Source organism: Apium graveolens, chromosome 6 (genome assembly GCF_009905375.1).
Source record: "Apium graveolens cultivar Ventura chromosome 6, ASM990537v1, whole genome shotgun sequence".
Taxonomy (NCBI): domain Eukaryota; kingdom Viridiplantae; phylum Streptophyta; class Magnoliopsida; order Apiales; family Apiaceae; genus Apium; species Apium graveolens.
The window spans coordinates 265,034,758-265,059,246 of NC_133652.1; the positions used below are offsets into that span (position 1 = coordinate 265,034,758).

Consider the following 24,489-nt stretch of genomic DNA (forward strand, 5'->3'; position numbering starts at 1 on the left):
CCAGCAAGACTGCATAAAATTTATGGACAATATTCTAATGAGGTTTGGGATTCTAAGAGTCCTGGTGTCAGATAACGGGCCACAGTTTGTCGGATCAGAATTCGAGTCCTACCTCCAAGAGCGAGGGATCAAGCACAAAAGTCATTAGTAGCATGTCCCCAATGAAATGGTCAAGTAGAAGTCACAAATAGAATCCTGCTCTGAGGTATTGAGAAGAGACTCAAAGAAAGCAAGAGCAAATGGTCAGAAGAACTGCCAAGCATATTATGGTCCTACGGGACAAGCCCAGGACAAGCACAAGAGAAACTCCATTCAAATTAGCTTATGGCACAGAAGTAATGTTACCTATTGAGGTGGGATCTCCTTCTCATAGAGCAATAAACTTCGATGAAATAGCCAACGAAGAAGGACTCAAAACAAACATAGAGCTAATTGATGAAGTCCAGGACCAAGTTGTAGTAAAGATGGAGAGGTATAAGGAGAAAACAAAAGAGCATTTCAGTAAGAAGTCCATAGTCCGAAACTTTCAAGTTGGAGACCTGGTCCTTCGAGACACAGAAGCATCAGATCCTACAAACACTGGAAAGTTAATTCCCAAATGGGAAGGACCATATAAGGTCAAAGAAGACCTAAGGCCAGGAACCTATAAACTGATGAACATGGATGGCTCAAAAGTCCCCAATACCTGGCATGGACTCATACTAAGGAAGTTCTATCAATAGAAAGAAACAAACAAAGTGACCAAAATCTTGTAGCCTATATGGCAAGCAACCAATTTATATCTTGTATGAATGAAGTTTGAGATTATTGAAAATCATTTCTCTATATTAAATTTTCTTAGATTTAGCCAAAAATACATCCACTAGTCTGGACCAATAATGGGTCTGGACTAGAGCAAACATATTTACTTAGAATTAATATTCCAAGTAAAGCAACATCCAGTAGTCCGGACCAATAATAGGTCTGGATTAAAATAAATAAATTTACTTAGAAATAAATTTATAAAGTAAAAAAAAAGCATCCACTAGTCCGGACCAATAATGGGTCTGGACTAAAGCATACATATTTACTTAGAATTAATTTTCTAAGTAAAATATCATCCAATAGTCCAGACCAATAATGGGTCTGGACAAGAGCAAACAAATTTACTTAGAATTAATTTTCTAAGTAAAAAAGCATCCACTAGTCCGGACCAAGTGTGGATCTGTACTAGAGCCAACATATTTACTTAGAATTATTCTTCTAAGGCAGAAAGCATCCACTAGTCCGGACCAAGTCTAGATCTGGACTGGAGCAAACATACTCGCTTAGAGATATTTTTCTAAGGTAAATGAATCCACTAATCCAGACCAATTAAGGCCCGGATTAAAGCAATCATTTTCACTTACATATATTTTTCTAAGGCAAAAATAGGCTATCAAGATAAACATAACAACAAACAAAAGCAAATATACCAAAGTTAACCGGGCCAAACGGGCCAGGACCAAAAGCAGTATTACATCTACAAATTAGGCAACAATATAAAAACCAGAACAAGTTCAGAATTCAAATATAAATCTAAGCATTCGGGGCAGTCGGAGGGAGAAAGCTAGGGCAAGGGCCATCATAAGGCTCCGGTTCTCCAAGTCCATCTTCAATGTTTTATTTAACTTTGATAAACTCCTGAACAAAGCTCTCCCAATCAGCTTCCAGATCCGTCTTTATATGACGCTCCGCAACTGTCCAACAACGAGCAATCTTCGGAGCACCAGCATTTGCAAGAGCCCGGTCATACTCCTCAGACTTCTTGAAATCTTCAATAACCTCTGACTCCGGCCTAACAATAGATATCTGTCTCCGGAGCTCAGCCAATTCCGATTTCAGGTCAGCAGCTTCCTTCTCAGCATTCTCAGCCCGGACTGTCACATCATTGAGATGGTTGTTCAGTCCGGATAGAGAAGTGTCCTTAACAAAAATCTAATCCTTCAGCTCTGCAAGTTCGGAATTCTTGTCAGCAATGGTCTCCCGAGCATGCTTCAGATTATTGTATGCAATAACAGCAGCTCCGACCATATAACCACCAAGCTACAGGAAAAGAAAAGATGCAACTCAGAGAAATTCTAAGGCAAAAATAAGGAAAGAAAAGGACCGCAAAAAGGAAATATACCTGGCCCCACATCCGGGTGCATTCTTTCATAGTCATATCAAATCCGGAATCATTCATATCTTTCCACTCCTCCTGAGATGGAATTCCAGCCATGAAACGAGCAATCCTCTCATCGAGCCCCGGACCGATCCTCTCTGGGCGCTCCTCCTCCACTCCTTTTCCCTTATCCCTTTCGGACTCAGCTCCATATACAACGTGGGCCTTCCCCACCCAGGGAGGCTTAGTCCCAGCACTCCGGAGTCTCTTCCTCCTCTGAACAACATCTACTTTGGGAACTCTCCCAACGGCTCAATCTCATCCAAATTCTCAAACTCATCGCCAACTTCAACTTCATCATCCCTCTCCGAAACCCTTTCTTGCTCACCAGACTCCAGCCTCGAAACAACATTGCTCTGAGAGCCTTCCTCCGGAGGTGAATTGGATTCAGACCCAACAACTGATGCCTTCTTCTTCAGCTTGAAGAAAGTCCCTAGACTCTTCAAAGCATCACTGTAGGCTGAGGAAGACATGTCCGGATTGTAATGAGGTAAACCTTCCAAAAGACAAAGAAACACAAATCAGCACAAGTACTTTGCAAAAACAGAAGCCAAGTGACAAATACGAGAAAAAATAATCTGAACTAAAAGGTAAACACTCACATCCTAGCATGTTCATAGTTTTATGAATCATAAAAGTATCCCGCATTAGCTGAAAACCCAAACACTCACAAAATAAAAAAACAAGCCGGATAGCATCTCCCTGGAGAACAGCCCGAGGGAACCTAGTCCGGACTCCATCAGCAGCAATGTGAGGGAGATACTGCAAGTCCAGACCCCTCAACATAATCAGTTCCCCGTTCCAATGCTTCGGAGACGACTACTAAATAACGGGTTTGTACGAAGAACCGTAGCCACACTTCGAAGCCCGGAATCTCAACTCATACAATGGAGCTTGGACGGACTTAACCAAGCTAAAAATGTGATGCCAAAGCCTAAAGGTTGGCTGAACCTTGAACTAATTGCAGCAAGCAATAAACCAGCTCATCCACTTTATACCATTTGGAGTAATCTGCATAGGTGAAAGCTGGTACTCATACTTACATAGTGCTTCAGGAAAAGATGCTAGTATGGATTCCACCCGGACCGTAGATGCTCCAGCCAGACCAAAATAAACCCATCTGTCGGTCTATGGTAGATCCTCTCTCCGGGCTCAGGCCATCTCCACTCAATCCGGGGATCCAACCGGAAGGCAACCCGAATTGAGGGATCTTGGCTCGCATAGTCCAAAGCGGCATATTCTTCTTTCATCTAGTACGGTTCCTTAGCAACTATACTCCTAGCGAACCTCTTATCAAATTAGCTTGGTCATAAGGCCCCAGACCAGCATCTGGCTGCCTCGCGTATCCGGACCTGATACTCCTATAGTACCAACTATTCTCTATCTCCTCACTCTTGGTGATAAAATAGTTCGGCACATCAACCCACAACCCCTCCGGAGTGCAGGGAACTTTCCTAGGAGATATCTTTCCTATATTCAACTTTGTAATAGCATTGGCATCCGAAGGGGACGCCTTCTTCCCCATTCCAATGCGCTCAGATTCAGTAGATGAATCGGAATCAGACGGACCCGGGTAGCAGGACATGTATACCTTGGAACGAGCTTTAGTCCGGACTAGGGGTGTAAATGAGCCAAACTGCACGTGAGCTACTCGAGCTCGTCTCGTAAAATATTCGAATTCGGCTAAAAAATAATCGAGCCGAGCTCGAGCTTTTCAAATTTTTAACTGAGCCGAGCTCGAGCTTCAAATTATTCGGCTCGTAAGGTTCGCGACTTTCCGAGCCTCTATTATTTTTAATTTTTTTATTATAAATATATTTTTATGTAAATATTTAATATTTATTATATATTATTTATTTTCATCGAGTCGAACTCGAGCCGAACTCGAGCCGAACCGATCATATTTTGAATCTTTTGTTAATATTTAGTTAATTAATTCGAGCTTTCGAGCCGAACTCGAGCCTACCAAACCTTTTACGAGCCGAGTTTCGAACTTGAAATTAAAGGCTCGATCGAGCTCGAGCTCGAGCCCGAACTATTTTAATCAAGCTCGAGACGAGCTTTACATTATTCGGCTCAGCTCGGCTCGATTACACCCCTAATCCGGACCATATACCTAGAACAAATGACAACGGTTAGTTTAAATCCCTACCAATTATTTATCTTGCATCCTAGAATGGTCCGGACTGCCCTATGTTCAATTTTATTAAAATTATAAGCATCCAGTCTGGCGATGTGGATCTCGAGATGCAAAATACTCTCAATGCCCAAAAAACTCAAGAAACCTAAACCTCGAGCAAGAGAGTCCAGACTACACTTACTCATAATACAAATACCAAAACTAATACTAGTCCGGACTTACCTAAAACCACACAGAAACAAAAGAAAATCAAACACAAAACTATAAGTCTGGACTAACATTCAAGGCCGGACCTACATAAAAAACCCTAATTCCAGAAACATCATCAGCCAAAATCAAACACCAAAAACTAACAGAAACAGACATACACATACATATATAAAAACATATTCATAACCATGAATACAAGAACAATACGAAACCAAACCAGGAAAATCAAAGAAAATAACAGAATCTCGAAACAAATACAAGGGGAAAAGCAAAAGAAAGAAAGAGGGAGCTTACAAGAACTGAAAATACGGAGAGGTTGGGGACGACCGAGCAACGATCACAAATTTCCGAGATCTCCTATGACAAATGGCGAGAGCAGCAAGAAAGAAGACAAAGAGCGAGAAGAGAAATAGATGGAGAGTAAAAAAGAAAAGATAGGGCAGGGGTGCCTTTTATAGGCGTGGTGAAAACCAAAAGGCCCTGCCACGTGGCCTAATCCTGACCGCTCATCGGCCAGATATATACAAATAATGATACATATAGACATGGTAATAATTATAACTAATTATTATGACACGTCTTTTCACACTTAACAACTGTCAAAATTCAAATCATTAGGGGGAAAACCCCCAAAACCATTTCACCTTCCAGTCCGGACCGGGTGAAATCAACACAATCCGGAATGGGGGCAAGCAAAACTCAAATTCTTCTAAAGACAACAAACCTTAGTCCTGATTGGCTGAACTCAACATAATCCGGACTGGAGGGCAAGAAAAGCTCAAATTCTTCTAATGATAACAAACTTTAGTCCTGATTGGCAGAACTCAGCATAATCCGGGCTGGGGGCAAGTAAAGCTCAAATTCTTCTAAAGACATCAAACCTCAGTCCTGATTGGCCGAAATTAACACAATCCGGACTGGGGGCAAGTAAAGCTCAAAGTCTTTTAAAGACAACAAACCTTAGTCCTGATTGGCTGAACTCAACACAATCCGGATTGGGGGCAAACAAAGCTCAAATTCTTCTAATGACAACAAACCTTAGTCCTGATTGGCGGCACTCAACACAATCCGGACTGGGGGCAAGCAAAGTTCAAATTTTTCTAATGACAACAAACCTTAGTCCTGATTGGCTGAGCTCAACACAATCCGGACTAGGGGGCAAGCAAAGCTCAAATTCTCCTAAGACAACAAATTTTCTTCCTGATTGGCTGAACTTAACAAAATCCGGGTTGGGGGCAAGCAAAGCTCAAATTCTTCTAATGACAACAAACCTTAGTCCGAATTGGCTGAACGCAGCACAATTCGGGCTGGGGGCAAGCAAAGCTCAAATTCTTCTAAAGACATCAAACTCAGTCCTGATTGGCTGAAATCAACACCATCTGGACTGGGGTGCAAGTAAAACTCAAATTCTTCTAAAGACAACAAACCTTAGTCCTCATTGGCTGAACTCAACACAATCCAGACTGGGGGAAAGTAAAGCTCAAATTCTTCTAATGACAACAAACCTAAGTCCTGATTGGCTGAAATCAACACAATCCGGACTGGGGGGCAAGCAAAGCTCAAATTATTATAATGATAACAAACCTTAGTCCTGATTGGCTGAACTCAACACAATCCAGACTGGGGGGCAAGCAAAGCTCAAATGCTTACAAAAAATATCAACCTTACTCCCTCATCCAGAAAATCTGCATAAGGGAGTAGGGGCACATAATAGTACATGTAGCTCCTTGAACAAGCAAGTCCGGACTCCTAACTCCCTCCAGTCCCGCACACTACTAGTCCAGACTAGTCTAGTCCCGCAAGCCTGACCTTGGTAAGTCCCAGCACGTGAGGCACATGCCCAAACACATGATAGGGACAACTGTCATTGATCAATCATGAGCACAATCAGGGCACATGCCCTTAGAACATTCTTCAACCACTCCCATCCTGACACGTGTAAAGCATCCGCCCCGTCCAGGTGTCCTCCGCTCCTAGAACCAACGACTACGATTCAAAGGTACCAACCCCAAAACCCCATCCTTGGGCTATAAATAGCCCAAGAAGGTAAGACTTTGGGGTTAATCACTCTCTTACACTCATATACACACACAACCACTTTGTGTTCCTATATATCTTCATCTTCCCCAAAAGCGAGTTCTTACTCTCACACTGGAGGCGCCGCGAGACTCAAACCCCCTTCCGGTGTTGTTTTGTAGGAGCCCCACGACAACTACACTCCTATAGCGGCGAAGAATTTAGGCACGGCGTCGAAGGAGCAGCCCCGTCACCGGGAGTTATCACTCATGTACTTGTCTAAATAAGTTAGTATTAGGAAAACAGTCCAGGCAATCTTAAGTCAGGAAGAAGCCATTTTTGTCTACAAGTAATTAGCAGTAAAGTTAGTTTAATCTTATTGTTAATGTAAATGCAAGTTAAACGTTTATTAATCACTAAGGCATGACATGAACTTATATTTGATATCAATGTTGCATATGGGTAGGAACTAATAATCAAAGGTGTGTTATGTTATTTGGACTTGTCTAAAAGTGTCCGACATGGATGCGGATATCCGCAACTATCGACTCGGCAACATTTAAAAAATTTACATGTTTTTGTCCTAACAATGTGTCCAAATCCGAGTATTCATGTCCGGATGTCGAGTGTCCAACACGGGTATTTGAAGATAAATTGAAGAGTCCGGGGAGCATGGATGCCAGAGGAGTATTTAATACCACCTTATTCAATTACTTGAATAGTTTCACCTCTATGCTATTTTCAGTTTATAGCTAATTTGCATTGTTCAGTTTTGCACCTGTTATGTAATATTCAGAATGTTTTTCTTTTTCATATATAAATATATCTCACAAAGATGAGGAGGGTACAGAGATTCATATAATATACTGCTACAAAGGAGCATTGTTTCCTTTGAAGCTTCTTTGATAGTTGATGACAAGTATATATACTAGACAATGAACAAACACTAGGTAATAAATTTATATCACCTCAAAAAGGAAAAGAAAAAAAGAAGACTTTTAAGGGAAATTAAGTGATGAAGGGTCAGAATTGCTTCTTGTGATTCTTGAGCTATTGCTGCATTGCTTGATGCCTCTTTATTAGTTGCTACCCCCATTTCAACTGAGCTTTTAATTTTCATCCTGCGCAAGTTATAGAACGGAAAAATTATTTAAAAGAATCATGATCAGTGACATGAATTTTCACCTGCAGATATGTGGACTTTAGGCCTACATGTTCCTAAGGTTGCTTGACGATTGGTATACTTAAAAACTATATAATTATGTTAGTACAGTATATAAAAGATCCCAGTTGATAAAAGAGGCACCATTGATAAGTTTTGTAGGTATAATTTAGTGTGTTTTATGAATGTGAGCAAGGCCTTTGATGTAACTCAACACAGGGAAAAGTGCTTGCTGGTACACAGATTAGGACATCACCGCGATCATTTGGAAGGATACTTTACTCTTTCTGTGATTCGAAATATTGATTCAACTTTTAATGAATGCGGATATCAAATAAGATTGTAGTGGCCCTTTGTCCCTTTTGAGTATTTACTGCATGATTTTCAAAAGAGTGTTGTGGGGAAATATGATCAAAATTTCTAACATGCATGTTTAGTAACAAAATGTAGTTTTCATGGTACTTTGTTTATTTACCTCCAGCAGTGCGGTACTTGGGAAAGGGCACATTGCCATTCTCAATGCGCCTAACATCTGCAACAAGGATTTCATAATGCCTTCTCACCTCTTCCGCTGTCTTGCCACCAACGGCTTTGGCAACATTGTACCAACGATCAGGAGTGTCCTTGTCATACTTAGCCAAAGCCTTTTCAAAAGACTTGTTCTGCTGAGCACTCCAAGATGCCATGCAAGTGTGAATTATTGGTAAGAACAGTAGTGTGTGCTAAAAGACTCGAGAAACGAGAAAAGAAAAGTGTGAAGGATATCGAGTTCAATTAAGAAGCCAGTGAGAATGTGTTAAGCATGAGATGCTGATATGTGCATGGAGGCTGGATTACCTGTTCTTATATAAGCTGCGGGATTGGAGGAGGTGAGGTAGGGTCATGCCAGTTGGTCTATGGAGATTGATTCTTTTTGAGAAATTTAATGATTTGTCTGCTTAAGAACCACAAACTGAAGGGGACAACGAAGAGCAAAATGCTTCCATATATGTACAAGAGTTTTCTAGCAAGCGATAAATAGAATCTTACTGTATTTTTTTATTTTTTTTGGATCAGAGATTTGATCTTTCTGTAGAAGTACTGCGTCCCTGAACAACATTCCTAGCCATATTGAGATGACCTGTAGATTGATAATGTGATGTTTATTTTTTCTTAAAAAAGAGTAGAACATTACATACTCTTTAGATAACTCTTTAGATAACTCTTTGTATTCATCACAGATCCATGTTTAGAAACACAATTATAAACATAAATTTACCCCTTTAAATACCTCTTTGATTAGGTTTTTACCCAAACACAATTATAAACATAGATTTTTTCTAGAAACTTTTTTGGGAAATTTGTTCTCGAGAAATTTTTCATGAGAATTTTTTTTTGGAACTTTTTTCCCAGAATTTTTTCTCTGAAAATTTGTCCCGAAAATTTTTTTTGGGAATTTGTCCCGAGAATGAAAATATTTATCGGGAGAATTTTCTAGAACGAAAAATTTCATGAAAATGATTCACGGGAACTTTTTCTCCAAGAAGTTTTTCAGAATTGTTTTCTCAAGTATTATAGTTTGGCAATTTATTCTGAAGTATATATAATTAAAATTAATATTTTAATTCTTCAACAAAAAAAAATATTTCAAGTTTTAGAAAAATCCTAAAAACCAATTTTGAAATTCAATTTCTTGAATTTCCAAAATTTGAAATAAAATCAATGTTTTTAAAGGCTAGTTTACTAAGAGATTATGTTTAATAATATTGAACAGGGGATGCAGAGAACATATGATTCTGGAAAATGCAGGCGATTTTAAATAGCTAAGATAATAGTTATCCCTTATTTGAGCCAACCTTAAGAGCCAATTTTCGATATCTTAAGCTCATCCTTTCATGTAATTATGTCCTTAAATCGGCCTTCACATTTTTAAATTGCTTAAGATGAGGTTGTAAAAGGTTATATGCTTATGAAACCAAAGTCATGGGCAAGTAAGAATCTTTTATGAGCAGGTTGCAGTTCAATCTTCTTTAGTTGTCTTTACTTTCCCTCCGGTGTCATTTGGTCAGATTCCTTGACATAATGTCACCCATCAGTTTTCCGTTTTCTTTTATATAAATTTTCTTTTCTTTATACTATTATAAGGACCACCCTTTTCTAAGCAAAACTACCAACATGTCTCTTGAAAAAACTAAAAACTAGTTCTACATTGTGTATATTTCATTGGCAATGATCCTCTTTTTCTTGAATACGAGATCATATTCTCCAGAGATTTAATTGACTTCTGGATTTTGAGTGGTCATTACACAAAAGCTGGATGTCTAAATGGCAGAAGTTAGGAAGATTGTAAAGAGGTTAATCGGTGATAATGATAATCCAAATGTTCTTAGGACCCTCAATATATTTATGTATTCTCAGCTCATCATAATGACAGAGATGGGTCAAATTTTGTGGACACCACAATACATATCCCGATATCCTGGTAGAGTGATGCTAATATACAAAAGTATCAATTCTTAGAAATTGGAGATAAAATGCCGGTGGCTTTAAGTAGCTAGTGGACTGGAGGATCCCCAAACTATTAGCAATTGTCTGCATAGAGCTTCCATATGTGAAGTGAATTATTATCAAATTATGACTTGAAAGAATAACAGCGCATAGAGGGACTTTAGCACTAAAAGAATGCTGCATGATTCTCATATAGATATTATGTTTTTGAGGTTTCTCATGTGACGCGTATATATGTTGTTGACATTACTAGATGAGGATTCCTTATAGGAGGTGCAGGTTTGGGCTTTTATGAGCTATACTAACACTAACCTTTGATCCTCTGCAGTCAAGTTGCAGTAGTCGTATTCATCCGACCATGGCCACATACTTAATGTGGCTGTGCTGATCATTAGTTGAGAACTACGTGTGCCAAATTTTTTAGGAATCTGCATGATATGAATAGGCATAGCAAAAATGAAAGGGTAGTTTGAATCATTATCATTTGTTATTAATTCAAAACTAGTACATTGATCCTTTTCTTCTTGCTTGGTGGTCCTTCCTCCAAGTTGGAGAAACAGGGAGACTCAGAATCCCAGTGGTCCAGTTATGTTAGGATACTGATAAAATTTGAGTGAATTTTATTGATCAGCTTATAATTTTCAATGTTGAGAAAAAGTTGTCATCTGTTGTATAGTCTGTGAGGCCAGATTCTAGCAAGTCGAGATAAGTGACTCGAGTCACTAGGCACTAGCCATTTATGGTTCTACATGGATTACTCTTCGGTTACAGAATCTTGAAATTCTATATTTGTGAAGCATGTTTATAATCTTAGGCCAGCGTAGTTTCCCTGCATTAGCACCGGAGAAGAAGCCCCCTTTTTTTTTCTTTAGATATGTGGACTCAGTCCGGTGGAAAATACATTATAGCTTGAATTCAATTATTCGAAAACCATGACCTGAGCCAGGTTCCAAGTACTAGCAAGTTTAAAACTAGGACATTGCAGGGTTAGATTATACAGTATCTTAAAAAGGGCACAGAATGTGATTTTATTCAAATGGTGATAAAACATATCCGATCCGACATAAGTGGTTATTACAGCAAATAAGTTTACTCAAGTACAGTACATGTTCAATGATAAATGTAATAAAATATCACTATTTCATTAAAAAAATACTCAAAATATCAATTCTCAAAATTATGACACAAAATATCACTTAATAAAGAGATTTCGTATAGTATTCTGTAAATAACACAAAACGCCACACGAAGTTACATTTTATCGCCTTATATTTTTTTTTTAAAGTAAACCACGCTACTTGTTAAGGTTTTGATTGTTTTTTTGTTTTTTTTACTTTTCAAATTTTTATTGTACATCGTTTTAGGGCCGGAAACAACCATTAATGTTACGTTTATAGTCATTTCAAATTAATTTTTTAAAATTTAAAGATGTACTCTAATTTAGCAATTTTAATTTTTTAGGGTTCAATAATCCGTTTTTAGATTTTAGAAATATTAAAAAACTGAATAAAAACACATCTAATTTAACAATTTTTAATATTTTAGCGTTCACCAATCCCCGTTTGGGTTTTAGAAGTATTAAAAAAATAAATTAATAAAACGTACACAGATTTAGGGTTTCGGATTTAGAATTTAGGGATTTTAGGTCCTAAACTCTAGAGCCTAATTTAGGGCCTAAACCCTAGTAACCAAAAATGTAAAGTAAAATTAAATAATTTTAAAATTTAAGGATGTAATTTAATTTAATAATTTTTAAAATTTTAGGGTTTACTAATCCCATTTAGGGTTTTAGAAATAATTTAATTTTTTTTTATTAATTTAGGATTTAACAATTTATTATTTGGGTTTTAAAAATTTTATTTAAAAAAAAAAAGAATTCGTGTAAAACGCTATATAAAGTAATGTCAAAACACTAAATCATGTAGCGTTTTGACTATTAACTATATAGGCCTTTCTTTAAGAGGGAACCCGTAGAGAAATCTTGATTTTATTATAAAATTTCATCAAATTTGTTGCTAATGTAGAATAATAGTTATATTTAAATATAATAAAATATTTAACAATTGAAATTTGAAAAAAAATAATTGATTTTAAATTTGATTCTACTGTGGAATAATTTTGGATAAATGTGATTTTACGGTGATTCTACTATAAAATCACTTTAAACTATTTCATCAAATTTTAATAATTTTTTAAATAAACAATTATGTAACTTTATTTTTTAATTTGGAAATTAAAATTTGTAACTATATATGATGAAAAATGAAATAAAATATGTATTTATATTTTTTAAACAATGATTCTCTCCGGACATCTATCTAAGGGAGCCCTTCATGGATTGTCACCATAATTATATATAGAAAAAAGGAAAAACTCTACGTAAAAAGTTGGCTCAGTTGGTTAAAGAGGATAACTATCATCTTGGTTAAAGAGTTGGTTAAATACGGTTTACATTAACTCACGTGATTTGCAGGTTATTGCGTGAGCCCGTAGGGTTTACCCAGTGCGCACCCGAAAGGTAGCGGCTGCGGGTTACTTACAATAAAAAAAATAGCATGGGATTTTGAAATAAAAAAAATGGAATACAAAATGCTACATTATATAACGTTTTGGGTTGTTTTCCAAAACTACACGATGTAATATTTTGACGTGACATTTTAAGTAATTTTTTTTTCAAAAATGATATTTTGGATTATTTTTTTATCTAAAGTGATATTTGGGGTAACACCCATGTTCAATGTACTCCCGAGGATATCCACTCTCAATGAATTTCTTATAAATATTTTAAACAATTAAATTTAAGACACGGGAAGAAAAAATAATTTTAACAACACTCTTTATATATGTTATTTATTATTATTATAATATTAATACGGTAAAAAAGTAAAATGAGAGAGACCATGTGCTCAAGCTATATTAAAATTAATAAATTTCACTCATTTTGATTGTTATAATTGCTGTGAATGCATGTCTTTTATTATTATTGAGAAATATAAAACAAACTAAATTTATAAAAGTTGTTATTTATTGTGTGGTAGAAAAAATGTTTTATTAAATAGGATAGGTATTGTAGAGGTCCGAATTTGATGAGGGCTCCAAGCTCTCTGCTAGCCCGGGATGAACTCCGTGCTCTGCTCTTATTTACCTTATACTTAAAAAAAGGGTCCTGTTAACAATAGTGCTTAGGCTGTTGATAAGAATTAATACCATCATTAATATGGTATATTTTTACTAACAATTGTTTAAATGCAATCAGATTAATTAGTGTGGTTTGACCTTTGATTAATATTTTCAACCTGAAATGATCCATATTCATCTTAATATATTATAAATATATTTTATTGATGTACTAAATTTAATTTAATAAATTCAATAAATCGTGTCAATGAAATATAACTTTTGACGGTACAAAAGTTGTTTTTTTTTTGTTAATATTTTATTTTTCGAAATTATAATTTAGAAGTATATTATCAATCTAAAATGAACACTCGTGTTTTTTTGTCCTTCAATTTTAAATATGCAAATCTTTTTTAATTAATAATTTTTTTATGCATTAGATAAAAAGACATTTTGGAGGATGTTATTAGAAGTTAGAATGACAAAAAAGGGAAAAAACGGGTGTGTTTGGTGTATTATTTTGCAATTTCAGTTCATGGTCAACGGGTAATAAAATAATTTCGTGGTCAAGAGAAAAATGCATTTGAATTTGGTAAATCTTATGTGAACAACGCCATAGGCTAAGGTTTGTCTTAATTTATATTTATATTATGCAATCAAACTTTAGTTTATTTTAAATTGTTACACTTTTTATATATTGTGTACATACACACACATAAGTCGGGGGTGTTTCGGGAAACAGCCTATTTGCGTACATCTTACCTTTCCTAGACCCTGCGATAAGCAGGATATACTGGATATATTTGGTTTGGTTTATAAATTTTGAATAATTAGTGTGCCATAAAAAAAATTACAACTTTCAATAATTAATTACAATCATTGTTTGATAATTTACTTTATTTAATAAGTATAAAAGTTTTTAATTGTAGTTTTACATAATATTTATTATATTATGAATTATATTACAAAACTTAAATTAATATATTTTATATGAAGATTTTATTTACAATTAACACGTAATCTAGGGGTGCTCGACAAACTAGGCCTTAAATGCTATGAATACTTGGATTTTAAATTCCTAGGAGTAGTGCAATATCAATGCATTTATTAGATTTAATTAAATATTTAAACATAGCCTTAAAAGCTGTTGTTAACATTTTCCTTAAAATAGATATCAAATTATGTTTAAGTGTCGAGAGAACACTTGTCATTCTCCCGATTAATATAAAATTGATTTTAATTTATTTGACGTGCTAATATTAGTTGCATTCTTTACTCTCATCACGTTAATTCTCTTTCTTCCTTCTTTTTTAATTGTGAAGCCTTTTTTCAATATTTTTTCACTACTTTTCTCGCTTCCTTCTTTTTCAATTTTGAGAGACTAAAATAAATTAAATATACGAAATGATACTCCTGACTTAAAATTGAACATGTTACAATTTAATAATTTATCTATTTTAATACAAAAATTATAAAATATTTAACAACAATAATTATAATATAACTGAATATCAATTCATTTAAAATCTAGTTTCTATTGCCCCCTAATTTTCTTCGCGTCGTCAATTCATTTATCCGTTGATTTAATTGCGGCCCATACAACAAAATTTAGTGTGTTTCATTTAAAACCCAGTTTTCATGAGTCCGGATTCCGGAGGAGTCCAATTGAAAAAAACTGCATATAATTTTTATTTTTTTGGATTTTAGAAAAACATGGAAATGTTGAAATTTTTAGAAATATTTTTTTAAAAAAAATATAGGGATATTGAATAAAAGCTTTGTTCAACTTGAGTGATATTCAGTTGAAATTAGTATTTATAAAAAGTTTCATCATATTCAATATATTTAATATAAAAAAGTGATGAAATTGTTTTGACTCGAGAGGTTTGGTATCTACAAAATCCTTGTAGAGGATAGGGAGAAACAAATACAATATTTTGAGATATTTAAGAATGTATTACAACTACTAGTTTTTTAAATCTGCTAAGATGGTAATCGTCCATAAACCATAGCATGTCATTTAGCTCTCTGCGCTGAGTACATATTGCACTAGTACTGGTCTTTTCTTCTTGAACAACTTTATAAAATATTTTTTCTTCTATGCATTGAACTTGGGAAGAGATTTAATTGTTTTTAACCTGGGGGTTCACTCCCAATTGAAACTCCACAGTTAAAGCAGCTTGAATTTGTAAATAAAAATGGTGATAGATGTTGTTGGAGGATAAATTACTGAAATTCATTCATTCTTTAAGGGAGGGGGATTAAGGCTCTCTTCGAGAGTGCTGTTAAAAAAACAAGTATTGGTAAAAAAAGTGCTATCAGGAAAATTAGATAATTGTTTGATAATTTTTTTAATTTATAAATATTTTGAAATATAATATATAAAAATAATATTTTTGAGAAGATTTTATGGTGAAACTGATAGTTACTTCCTATAAAAGCTGAAAACTGTTTTTAGCTTTTACACCAAAAGCGACGAAAGTTTTTTTTTTTTTATCGTAGGTAACCCGCAGCCGCTACCCTTCGGATGCGCCCTGGGTAAACCCTACGGGCTCACGCAATAGCCTGCAAATCACGTGAACCAAGAAAAACCGCATTTAAGCGACAGACACTGACTCTGGAGGCATAATCATAAATTCTCCTCCCGTAGGATTCGAACCTGTGACCAAGAGGACAATTTTTCTCTCTTTAACCAACTGAGCCAACCCTTACGGGCAAGCGATGAAAGCTTTTAAAATTTACCATACACGTTTATGACTAAACAGCTGTTTAGCTCTGCAAGAGTAATACCGAACAGGACCTAAGTCTACGACTACATATCTATACTATATTATTATAAGTAAAACATGGTTTCGTTTGACCGGTTGGTTAACATATTCCTAAAAAGTATGCCAACACCTTCCAAAATAAAACTTAAACAAATATAATTTTATTAAAAAAATAAATCAAATATCTAATATAACTATAAACTCTATGAATTTTTATTCAACTTAATATCTAATTGCACTCAACTTCTTTCTTACCTCTTTTGTAAAAAACCAAACACTTTCAATATTAATTTTAGTAATATGATGTATTTATAACGATACAAAACCGTATATCTTAACCTACAAGTTATCCATATTAGAATCTGATCCAAATTTTAGACCCATTGGTCTAATTTAAATTTTAAATCCTAATCTTAATCAAATTTTAATCTTTTTTTTCAATATCCTATTATTATTATTATTCTAAAAATTAAGAAATATTACATTTGTACACTAAAATTTTAGTTATAAAATAAAGAATTTATGGTGTAAGTATTAAAATATGAGTAGTCATGTCACATTTTTAATATCTTTCGATTTTAATAATTTAGTATTGATATGTGATGGTATTATTAAATTTTATTATCAATACATAAAAATCTTTATATTAAATATGAACAATATTCTAAATTTTAATATTTTAAATATCCAAATTTGAATCCAAAAAAAGTATAATAAAAAAATTATAAGTATCATAAATTTCAATAATACATAGTTAGTATATTTAATTTAATTATCTATTAATATTTTTTTATTTTTACAAAAAATATCATATAAATAATAATATTATTTTATAATTAGCCCTTGCATCGCACGGGTTACAAGTTAGTAATAAGATAATAAGCACCAAAGGGCATAATACAAATAACACACTACTGTTTTCTTAATAAACCAGGCTCTAAGGGCAAATCCAAAATGATTTAAAAATACAAATTTGGGGAAAATTACCCCAAATTTCATTTCAACAGTAATCTAAATTTGGATCACTTGATTTAATATAAAATAATGGTTTTGTTATTTGTAGTTTATGAGTTTTCAAATTGATTTTTTATTTTTTAATTATATAATTAATAACAGGATATAATTAATATTTAACGAAATTTATTTTTAAAATAAAATTTAAAATAATGAGAAAACATAATTTCATTAAAATTAAAATAGAAGTACATTGCAGAAATATAAAAAGTACGTAAAATGCATACAAGAAATTACAACACACAAAATGAATTGAAAACGATACTAAAAAATATAAAATTTTGATCTATTCGGTCAAACTATTTATGTTTCCTCCGAGATAATCAAAATATTGTCCGTAGCTGTTCATATTATTTTGAAATCATTGACCTTCATCTTCATTTCCTCGATTTTGAATTCGTGAACCGCCATAGAAAAATAAAAATAAAAAGACACATATTAGACGTATAGATGCATTAATTGAGCATTTGTGGGATAAATATACTAATTCAGAAAATTAGTGCGTATCAATGATATGTATGAAATGTTATATAAATTGTTTATAATAATTAAACGATAAATTTAAGATAAAATTATTTAATATAATATTTATATATTATTATATGTAAAAAGTAATCTAAGGACATCGGAATCAACAACATCACCGAACTTGGAGAAAATATCTTGGAGAGAGCGGTCAGTAGTGGCCCGAGCCAGACCACCTACGAAGCACCGGTACTCAACATCGGCTCAACCCATTTTTATTTTGATTGATCAAGACTGGTGAGAATTGGATATGCTGAAAGCGGTGGGTAGGTTTGTGGGGTTGCCTCATATACACATATTTTTTTGAGCTCAAGAGCGTCACATAAAATTTTTAGTTAAATTTTTTTAGTACATATTATAAATAATAAATATAGAGATTAAGTAAAAAAAATCTATCTCCAATGATATATTTTCCTTATTTATAAATATAACCAATTGATTATATTTGTTGAACTACTACAGACCTGTAAGAAATTTATAAAAATAATTCTAATCATTTATTATCATATTGAAGTAATATATTTTAGAGTAGTTATTTGGTGACCCAAATTTATACCCCAAATTTTATACCAAATGATTTGGCATACACGTGATCGGTTTTGATTTAGGGGCGCATATGAGCTTGACACATCAACATTTGGGGAAAATTTGGTGAAAATATTTGGGATTTTTAGTATTTTCCTATATTCTATCTATAACAACATAAAATTTTAATAACATACTATTTTTAAAATATAACTAATTAATAAAGTCAATACCATGTGTTACATGTACAACAAATATTAAATATTGTGCTCCAGGTCCAAATTAGTCAATCAATTATAGACAACACCATGGCGGATACTGGATACTGTGAGATATTTTCTAGGCTATGAATTAGAGGGCGTGTTCGGCGTACAAGATTAACTCTTTTCCTTTGCCCCTAGCATACAATTTTGTTCATGTTAAATTACCAAAATTTATTATTCATTTTTTAATCAACTTCATCTTTTTGAATTTACTATTTTATACCGCATTTTTTACGCCATAAATTAACAATACTCGATTAATAATATATAGAAATATAGATGTTATAATTAATATTCTCATATATATAAGAGCTTATTTCAAAAATACGTTTTTTTTTTGTTTTTTTGCTAATATACGATTTTATAATATTTTTTTTTGCAAAAATAAGGTTTTATAACGCGCAACAACCAAATGCAATCTCAAACTCAAATGCATTCTCAAATGCGACCAACAAAAAAATATTCAATATTTTTCAGTTAAGTTGCATATTTAGTTATTTTTTGTTACAAATCGTATTTTTATTTTTTTTAAAAGATCGTAAAATTATAAAATAACTTAAAAAATTAATATTTTTGACAATTTCTATTTATATAATTAATAATAAATTATCATATCTCTTAATTCGTGTAGAGGTAAATTTTTATTTAGGTACATTTATTATTGTGTTGTTTACTTAGCTCATTTACCAATTACGTAATTAATACTAAATAAATATATCTTCCCCAGATAGCCTTTCTCATGTGTATCATTTTCGGGTAAACTAAGTGTTTAACTCGTGTAAGGCACGAGTTTGTTCAACGTATAAATAAATTAACGTATAAATAAATTGTGTGATAGATAAATTACATAATTATTGATCTTGGCGGAAATATGTGTTATAAAATTAATGATCTTCGATAAGTTTGTATTATACGATTAATGATCCTACAAATTTGCTAAACTGTTTTCCTTATATACATGAAAGTTCGATATTTGTTATATACAAATACATTTAGAACTTTAAATATTATATCATATATATATTTCGATTTAATATTTGTGTATGTTTAGTTTCAGTCGTATGATGACAATTATACTTTCTTATAATAGTTTCTTGTACAATTTGCACATAAATAATTTGTACTCTTCATTCTGAAATCTTTGTATTGTGGGATTAATGATCTCTTATGAATATGTGTTGTACGATTAATGACCGCCCCAAATTTGCTCAACTTTTTTTCTTATATACATGAAAGTTTGATATTTATTATATATAAATAGGTTTAAAACTTTTATCATTTTATCATATATATCTTTCGATCCAATATTTGTGTATATTTAATTTTAGTCGTATGATGTCAGTTATGCTTTCTTATAATAGTTCCTTGTAGCATTTGTATAAAAATAATTTGTACTCTTCACGCTGAAGTTTTCGTACACTAACCTATTTTTTTCTAAAAAATAGTCTTTGTAATTAATATATTCACTCAAAATAATAAATTTTTAAAAATGTGATCATGTTCAGTTTGAAAATATATTAAGATAGATGTAATCTATATGTATGGTTATAAATTATTTTAAATGATGAAATAAAAATAAATATATGTAATAATGAGTTAGACTAATTAATACATGCATATTAGTTGTAACTAATACGTGTATATTAAATAAAAAGTTATTAACCTAAATAATTATGAGGGGTATTTTAGTAATTTTATAAGGAATAAAATATCTCAATGAACCCCTAGTTGCTCTATTATATATATTGTTAGGAGATGAATAACACATAGAGCGGGGGTGAATGTGTTTTACTGTTTTTATGCTTTTCTTGAACTTTTTATGGTTGAACAAAGTAAATTAAATCTTGTAGTGAAATGTGTTACTGCAGAAATTAAACATGCAATAATAAAGAACACGGATCTTTCAAAACTCACTTAATTTTATATTAAAATTAAGAATGTTTTGCTATAAAATTTCTAGGATCTTTGTTGATAAAGAGTTTCGCGTATTCTTGAGAGTGTTACAAGATTTTCTATCTAAATTGTCACAACTGACTAAATGACCAGTGTTAACTTTATAATTTAGTTAACTGATGGTTTACACAGTGTGTAATAAGACATGCGATTAACTTTAGAAAACTGTCACTTGTCATTTTCATTTTAGGAAAAGTGTATCTTCTATTTCTAGCTTAGCATATCTTAGCATCCCGTGTTTACTTTGATCTTCCTTTGTCAGTTAATCTTCACCATTGATCTTGCACATCCTTCAAGCTGCTTTTTGTAGACTTGTCAATCCAGCTGTTTGGATTGTTTGTTGATTATAAATCTTGAATATTGAACTGGTCTGCAAATTGTACTTTGAGATTTTACCTCGAGATCTCCATTTGGTCTATAGAGAATTTGACATCTCGATAAGTATATTGGCTTATAAAGATCTCTAGTACTCCATAGTAGATTTGACTTGTAGAGGTCTCTGAGTTCTCTATAGGAGAATTTGGCTTGTCGAGATCTCTAGTCTTCAAATCTTCACTTTGACTTATCGATATCTCCGAGTTCTCTAGTGGCTTATCGACTTATCGATAACTCAGAGTTCTCTAGTCAAATTTGACTTGTCGATAACTCAGAGTTCTCTAGTCAAATTTGACTTGTCGATAACTCAGAGTTCTCTAGTAAATTTTGGCTTATCGATATCTCTGAGTTCTCTAGTGGAATTTGACTTATCGATAACTCAGAGTTCTATAATGAATGTTGACTTGTCGATAACTCTGAGTTCTCTAGTGAAGAAATGACTTGCCGATATCTCCAATCTTCGTGTTTTCAATTTGGCTTGTCGATATCTCTCTGTGAGTTCTCTATAAGCTTTTCTGACTTCTCGATAAGTCATTTGGAGTTCTCTAGTGACTTCTCTATAACACTAAATTTGTGACTTGTAGAGATCTTTGACTTAGAATATTTTTATCCAAACAGATTTATTCAACTCCAAACTTCTTCATAATTCTTCTTGATCTTCTTCTAGATAGAATCCTTAGGCTTGATACTGTTTAAACAAAAAGTCCCCAGTATGCTCTTTTACATTTTTACAGACTTTAAATGTTAAAAGTATAAATGCAAACTAAGATTACAATACAACTTACTTAGGGTTGTCAATTTGACTTAGTCTTGTTAAAGTACAAGCATGTCTTGCCCAACAATCTCCCCCAATTTGTGAGAAGAATGCTTAATACAAATTCATGCCTGTTAACAAGACTTACCCCAAGTTTTAAAAAAAATGGAAAATGAAATTAATACATAAGGCTTCATAGAATTACAACTTTTATACATTGGGAGATTTACAAAGTTTAATGGTTACAAGTATCAGGTGAAAACAGTTTTTTTTCAGCTTCTTCTCTAAGAACATCCTTTAAGTGATCAAGAATTTCAAGTTCTTCTATTATAGGTGTCCCACTTAGAGTTTCTACAAGTTTTTATCTTGCCACCTTTGGATAACCACTGCCTAGTAAATCAATCCTAAATCTTGAGAATCCACCAGCTTTAATATTTAGAAATTTCCCATCCCTAGAAATTCCGCTCATTCCTTTGGTCTTGAGCTCTTTTGATCTTTTTATGAACATCTCAATTTCTTCATCATACTTCTTCCTTCTCTCTTCAGATTCAGCTTCATTTATTTTTCTTGTTTCCTCCCTTGTAACCAACCATTCAGCTAGAATCGATCTCCATGCCCTTGTAGCAGTATCCTTGTCCTTTTAGCAAACTTATCATTCTTTTAATTTCTGTGGGGGAAAGAGAATCCATTAAATCAATACCAAGGAAGGTGAAGGACCCATCTTCATAGAAAATTCTAACTTCCCTAAGAGATACAACCCAGACTCTAACTATTTCCTCAGCAAGTTGTTGAAAATGATCTTCATCTGAGATGCACCAATTTAAAGGTAGAAAGTCAGATTGCTTAAAACAGTTCCAGATGGCCCTTTCAGTGACTTCTTCTTTCTTTGTAAGCTTGGCTTTTTTCGGCTTCCTCCCAACAGATTTGAGATTGACTTTTAGTGAAGGCTTGGCTAAAGGTAAGGTTGTGATTTTCTTGAGACTTGTCTGGCTTGTGATGATTGGAAATTTTAGGAAAGAGTTAGCTGTTTGTTTGTATAGAAATTTAGGCTTTAAGATTTGAGGTGGTTTGATGCTTAAGATAGTTGATGTTGAAGGTTGAGCTGAGGTTTGAGCTGGCTGTGTTTGGATTTTTAGGGTTTGGTATGGTAATGAGCCATCATGATTCCTTTTACTCCTCCTCTCACTTCTTCTCTTCTTCTCCTCATCCTTTTTGTCTTCCCCTTTCTTCTGCTCATCCTTACTGCCAGTTGCTTTGGAAGCTTGACTTTGATTTGAGCCAGAAGGATTTTGCTTGTCACCCTTCTGCTCATCATCATCCTCATGTTTCCTTAGATTGTACTGAGTATTTGGCAACATGGTGTCATGATTCAAGAGATACCTGTCCAAGATTTTTATCATTTCAACATCCTCAGGCTTCTTGTTCTTTTTATCCTTCAAGTCAGATTGTAATGTCATGATCAACCTCATGTTTGATCTAACACAATGTTCGGGAACAATGAGATGCCTTGCTTGATTTATTGTTGGACAAATATAAACTACTCATTTGTGTGGATGTAGATAGGCTTCTGGGAAGCTTCTATCTGTGCCTTTTGAGCTTTTAGAGTAGTTGAGTGTCTTCTTGAATGACTGGATTCACTATGTCAATCATTACATCCAATTCAGATGCTCTTAAGGTTCGAAGATATGGAAGAGTCACCTGGAGACACATGTCCACACCATCATCATTGATGTTCATGACAATCCTTTTCTCTAGGAAGTTATCAACTTTCACCACCATTGCTCTTATAAAATTGATGTTCTTGCCCAAGGCTTTCTTGCAAGCCATATAGTTGTGCTGTAGGGATACTCTTAGTGCTGCAAGAAGGTCATTGAATTCCTCATCTTGATTAGGTCCTTCTGTAACCCTTAGTAGTCTTTCTTTGCCAACATCAACTTGAGCACCTGAGCTTTGTCCCACATGAACAGGCTCTTTAGATTGTGTCTTAGCATCCTTATATTTTGCAATCCTAGCCTCAATCTCCCCCTTAGTCTTGGAAACAGGCATGAGCAGGGGAGTTGAAATTTCTGGCCTAATTTGTTCAGGTAAGGAAGGCAGTGAAATATTGAGCTTCCCCATGATGGCCCCCAAAGCAACAGAATTCTGTATTTGAAGGTGCTTATGAGAGTCCACCAGGGTCTGGATGTCATTTTGTTGACTCTTGACAAGAGAAGTCAAATCTTGGACTTGTGCGGTAAGAGTGGCATTGAAAGTCTGCAATTTTGAGACTTGGTTTTGGAGGGACTGAATTTGCAGATTTGTAGAAGTGGATCCAGGCTGATAAGAGATAGTAGTTGTTGAGGAACAAAAGATTGCTTTTACAGCCTGTTTGATACCATCCATGAGTAAGGATGAAGGCTCATATTTGCTTTGATGAAGTTGCTCCAACTTGACCTTTGTGTCATTTGAATGAGTGATTTATTGTTGGAGCACTGTATGAAGAGAGATGAAGGATTTTTTGAGATTTTTGACTTCCCTTTCAATGGTATCAATATCCATTCTGGACATTTGATGAGCAAAATGCTTGAACTTGGAAGTGATCTTTACTTGAGATGGTATAATCTCATCCATTTTATCCTTGTTAGTGTATACTGAAAATATTTATTTGAAGTATGTACATTTATTTCTGGCCAGTTTATTTGAGAATCATTTGAATGTTTACATGTTATCTAATATTATATATTGTGAACAATCTAGTATCAAATGGGATACAGAATATTAGATTGTTAAATACGGTTATATAATATAATAAGGTTCACAGCACATGTGGTGTTGGACAATCCACTGGTATGGCTGTAGTATTATTTAGATTAGTTTATATTGACTAATAAATAATACTAGTATACTTTGTATATATTGAACATGATCAAATTTAGAATTGTTCCCTTAATACTGATTAAGAAGGAGAACTAAGATTTTATGTTATTATTAATGCTTAGGTTCTTAATCCGGAAATAGT

At 33.6% G+C, this 24,489-nt stretch overlaps 1 protein-coding gene across 1 annotated transcript; it reads left to right on the plus strand.

Moving 5' to 3' along the window:
• The first annotated feature begins 239 nt into the window (after positions 1-239).
• On the plus strand, positions 240-722 carry LOC141665996 (uncharacterized). The gene has a single exon (XM_074471981.1). It carries the CDS (start codon positions 240-242, stop codon positions 720-722), a length of 483 nt encoding a protein of 160 aa, XP_074328082.1.
• Positions 723-24,489: the final 23,767 nt, after the last annotated feature.

Excerpts from the sequence above, each read along its gene's own strand:
- LOC141665996 (XM_074471981.1), top strand. The coding sequence starts at position 240 with ATGGTCAGAAGAACTGCCAAGCATATTATGGTCCTACGGGACAAGCCC.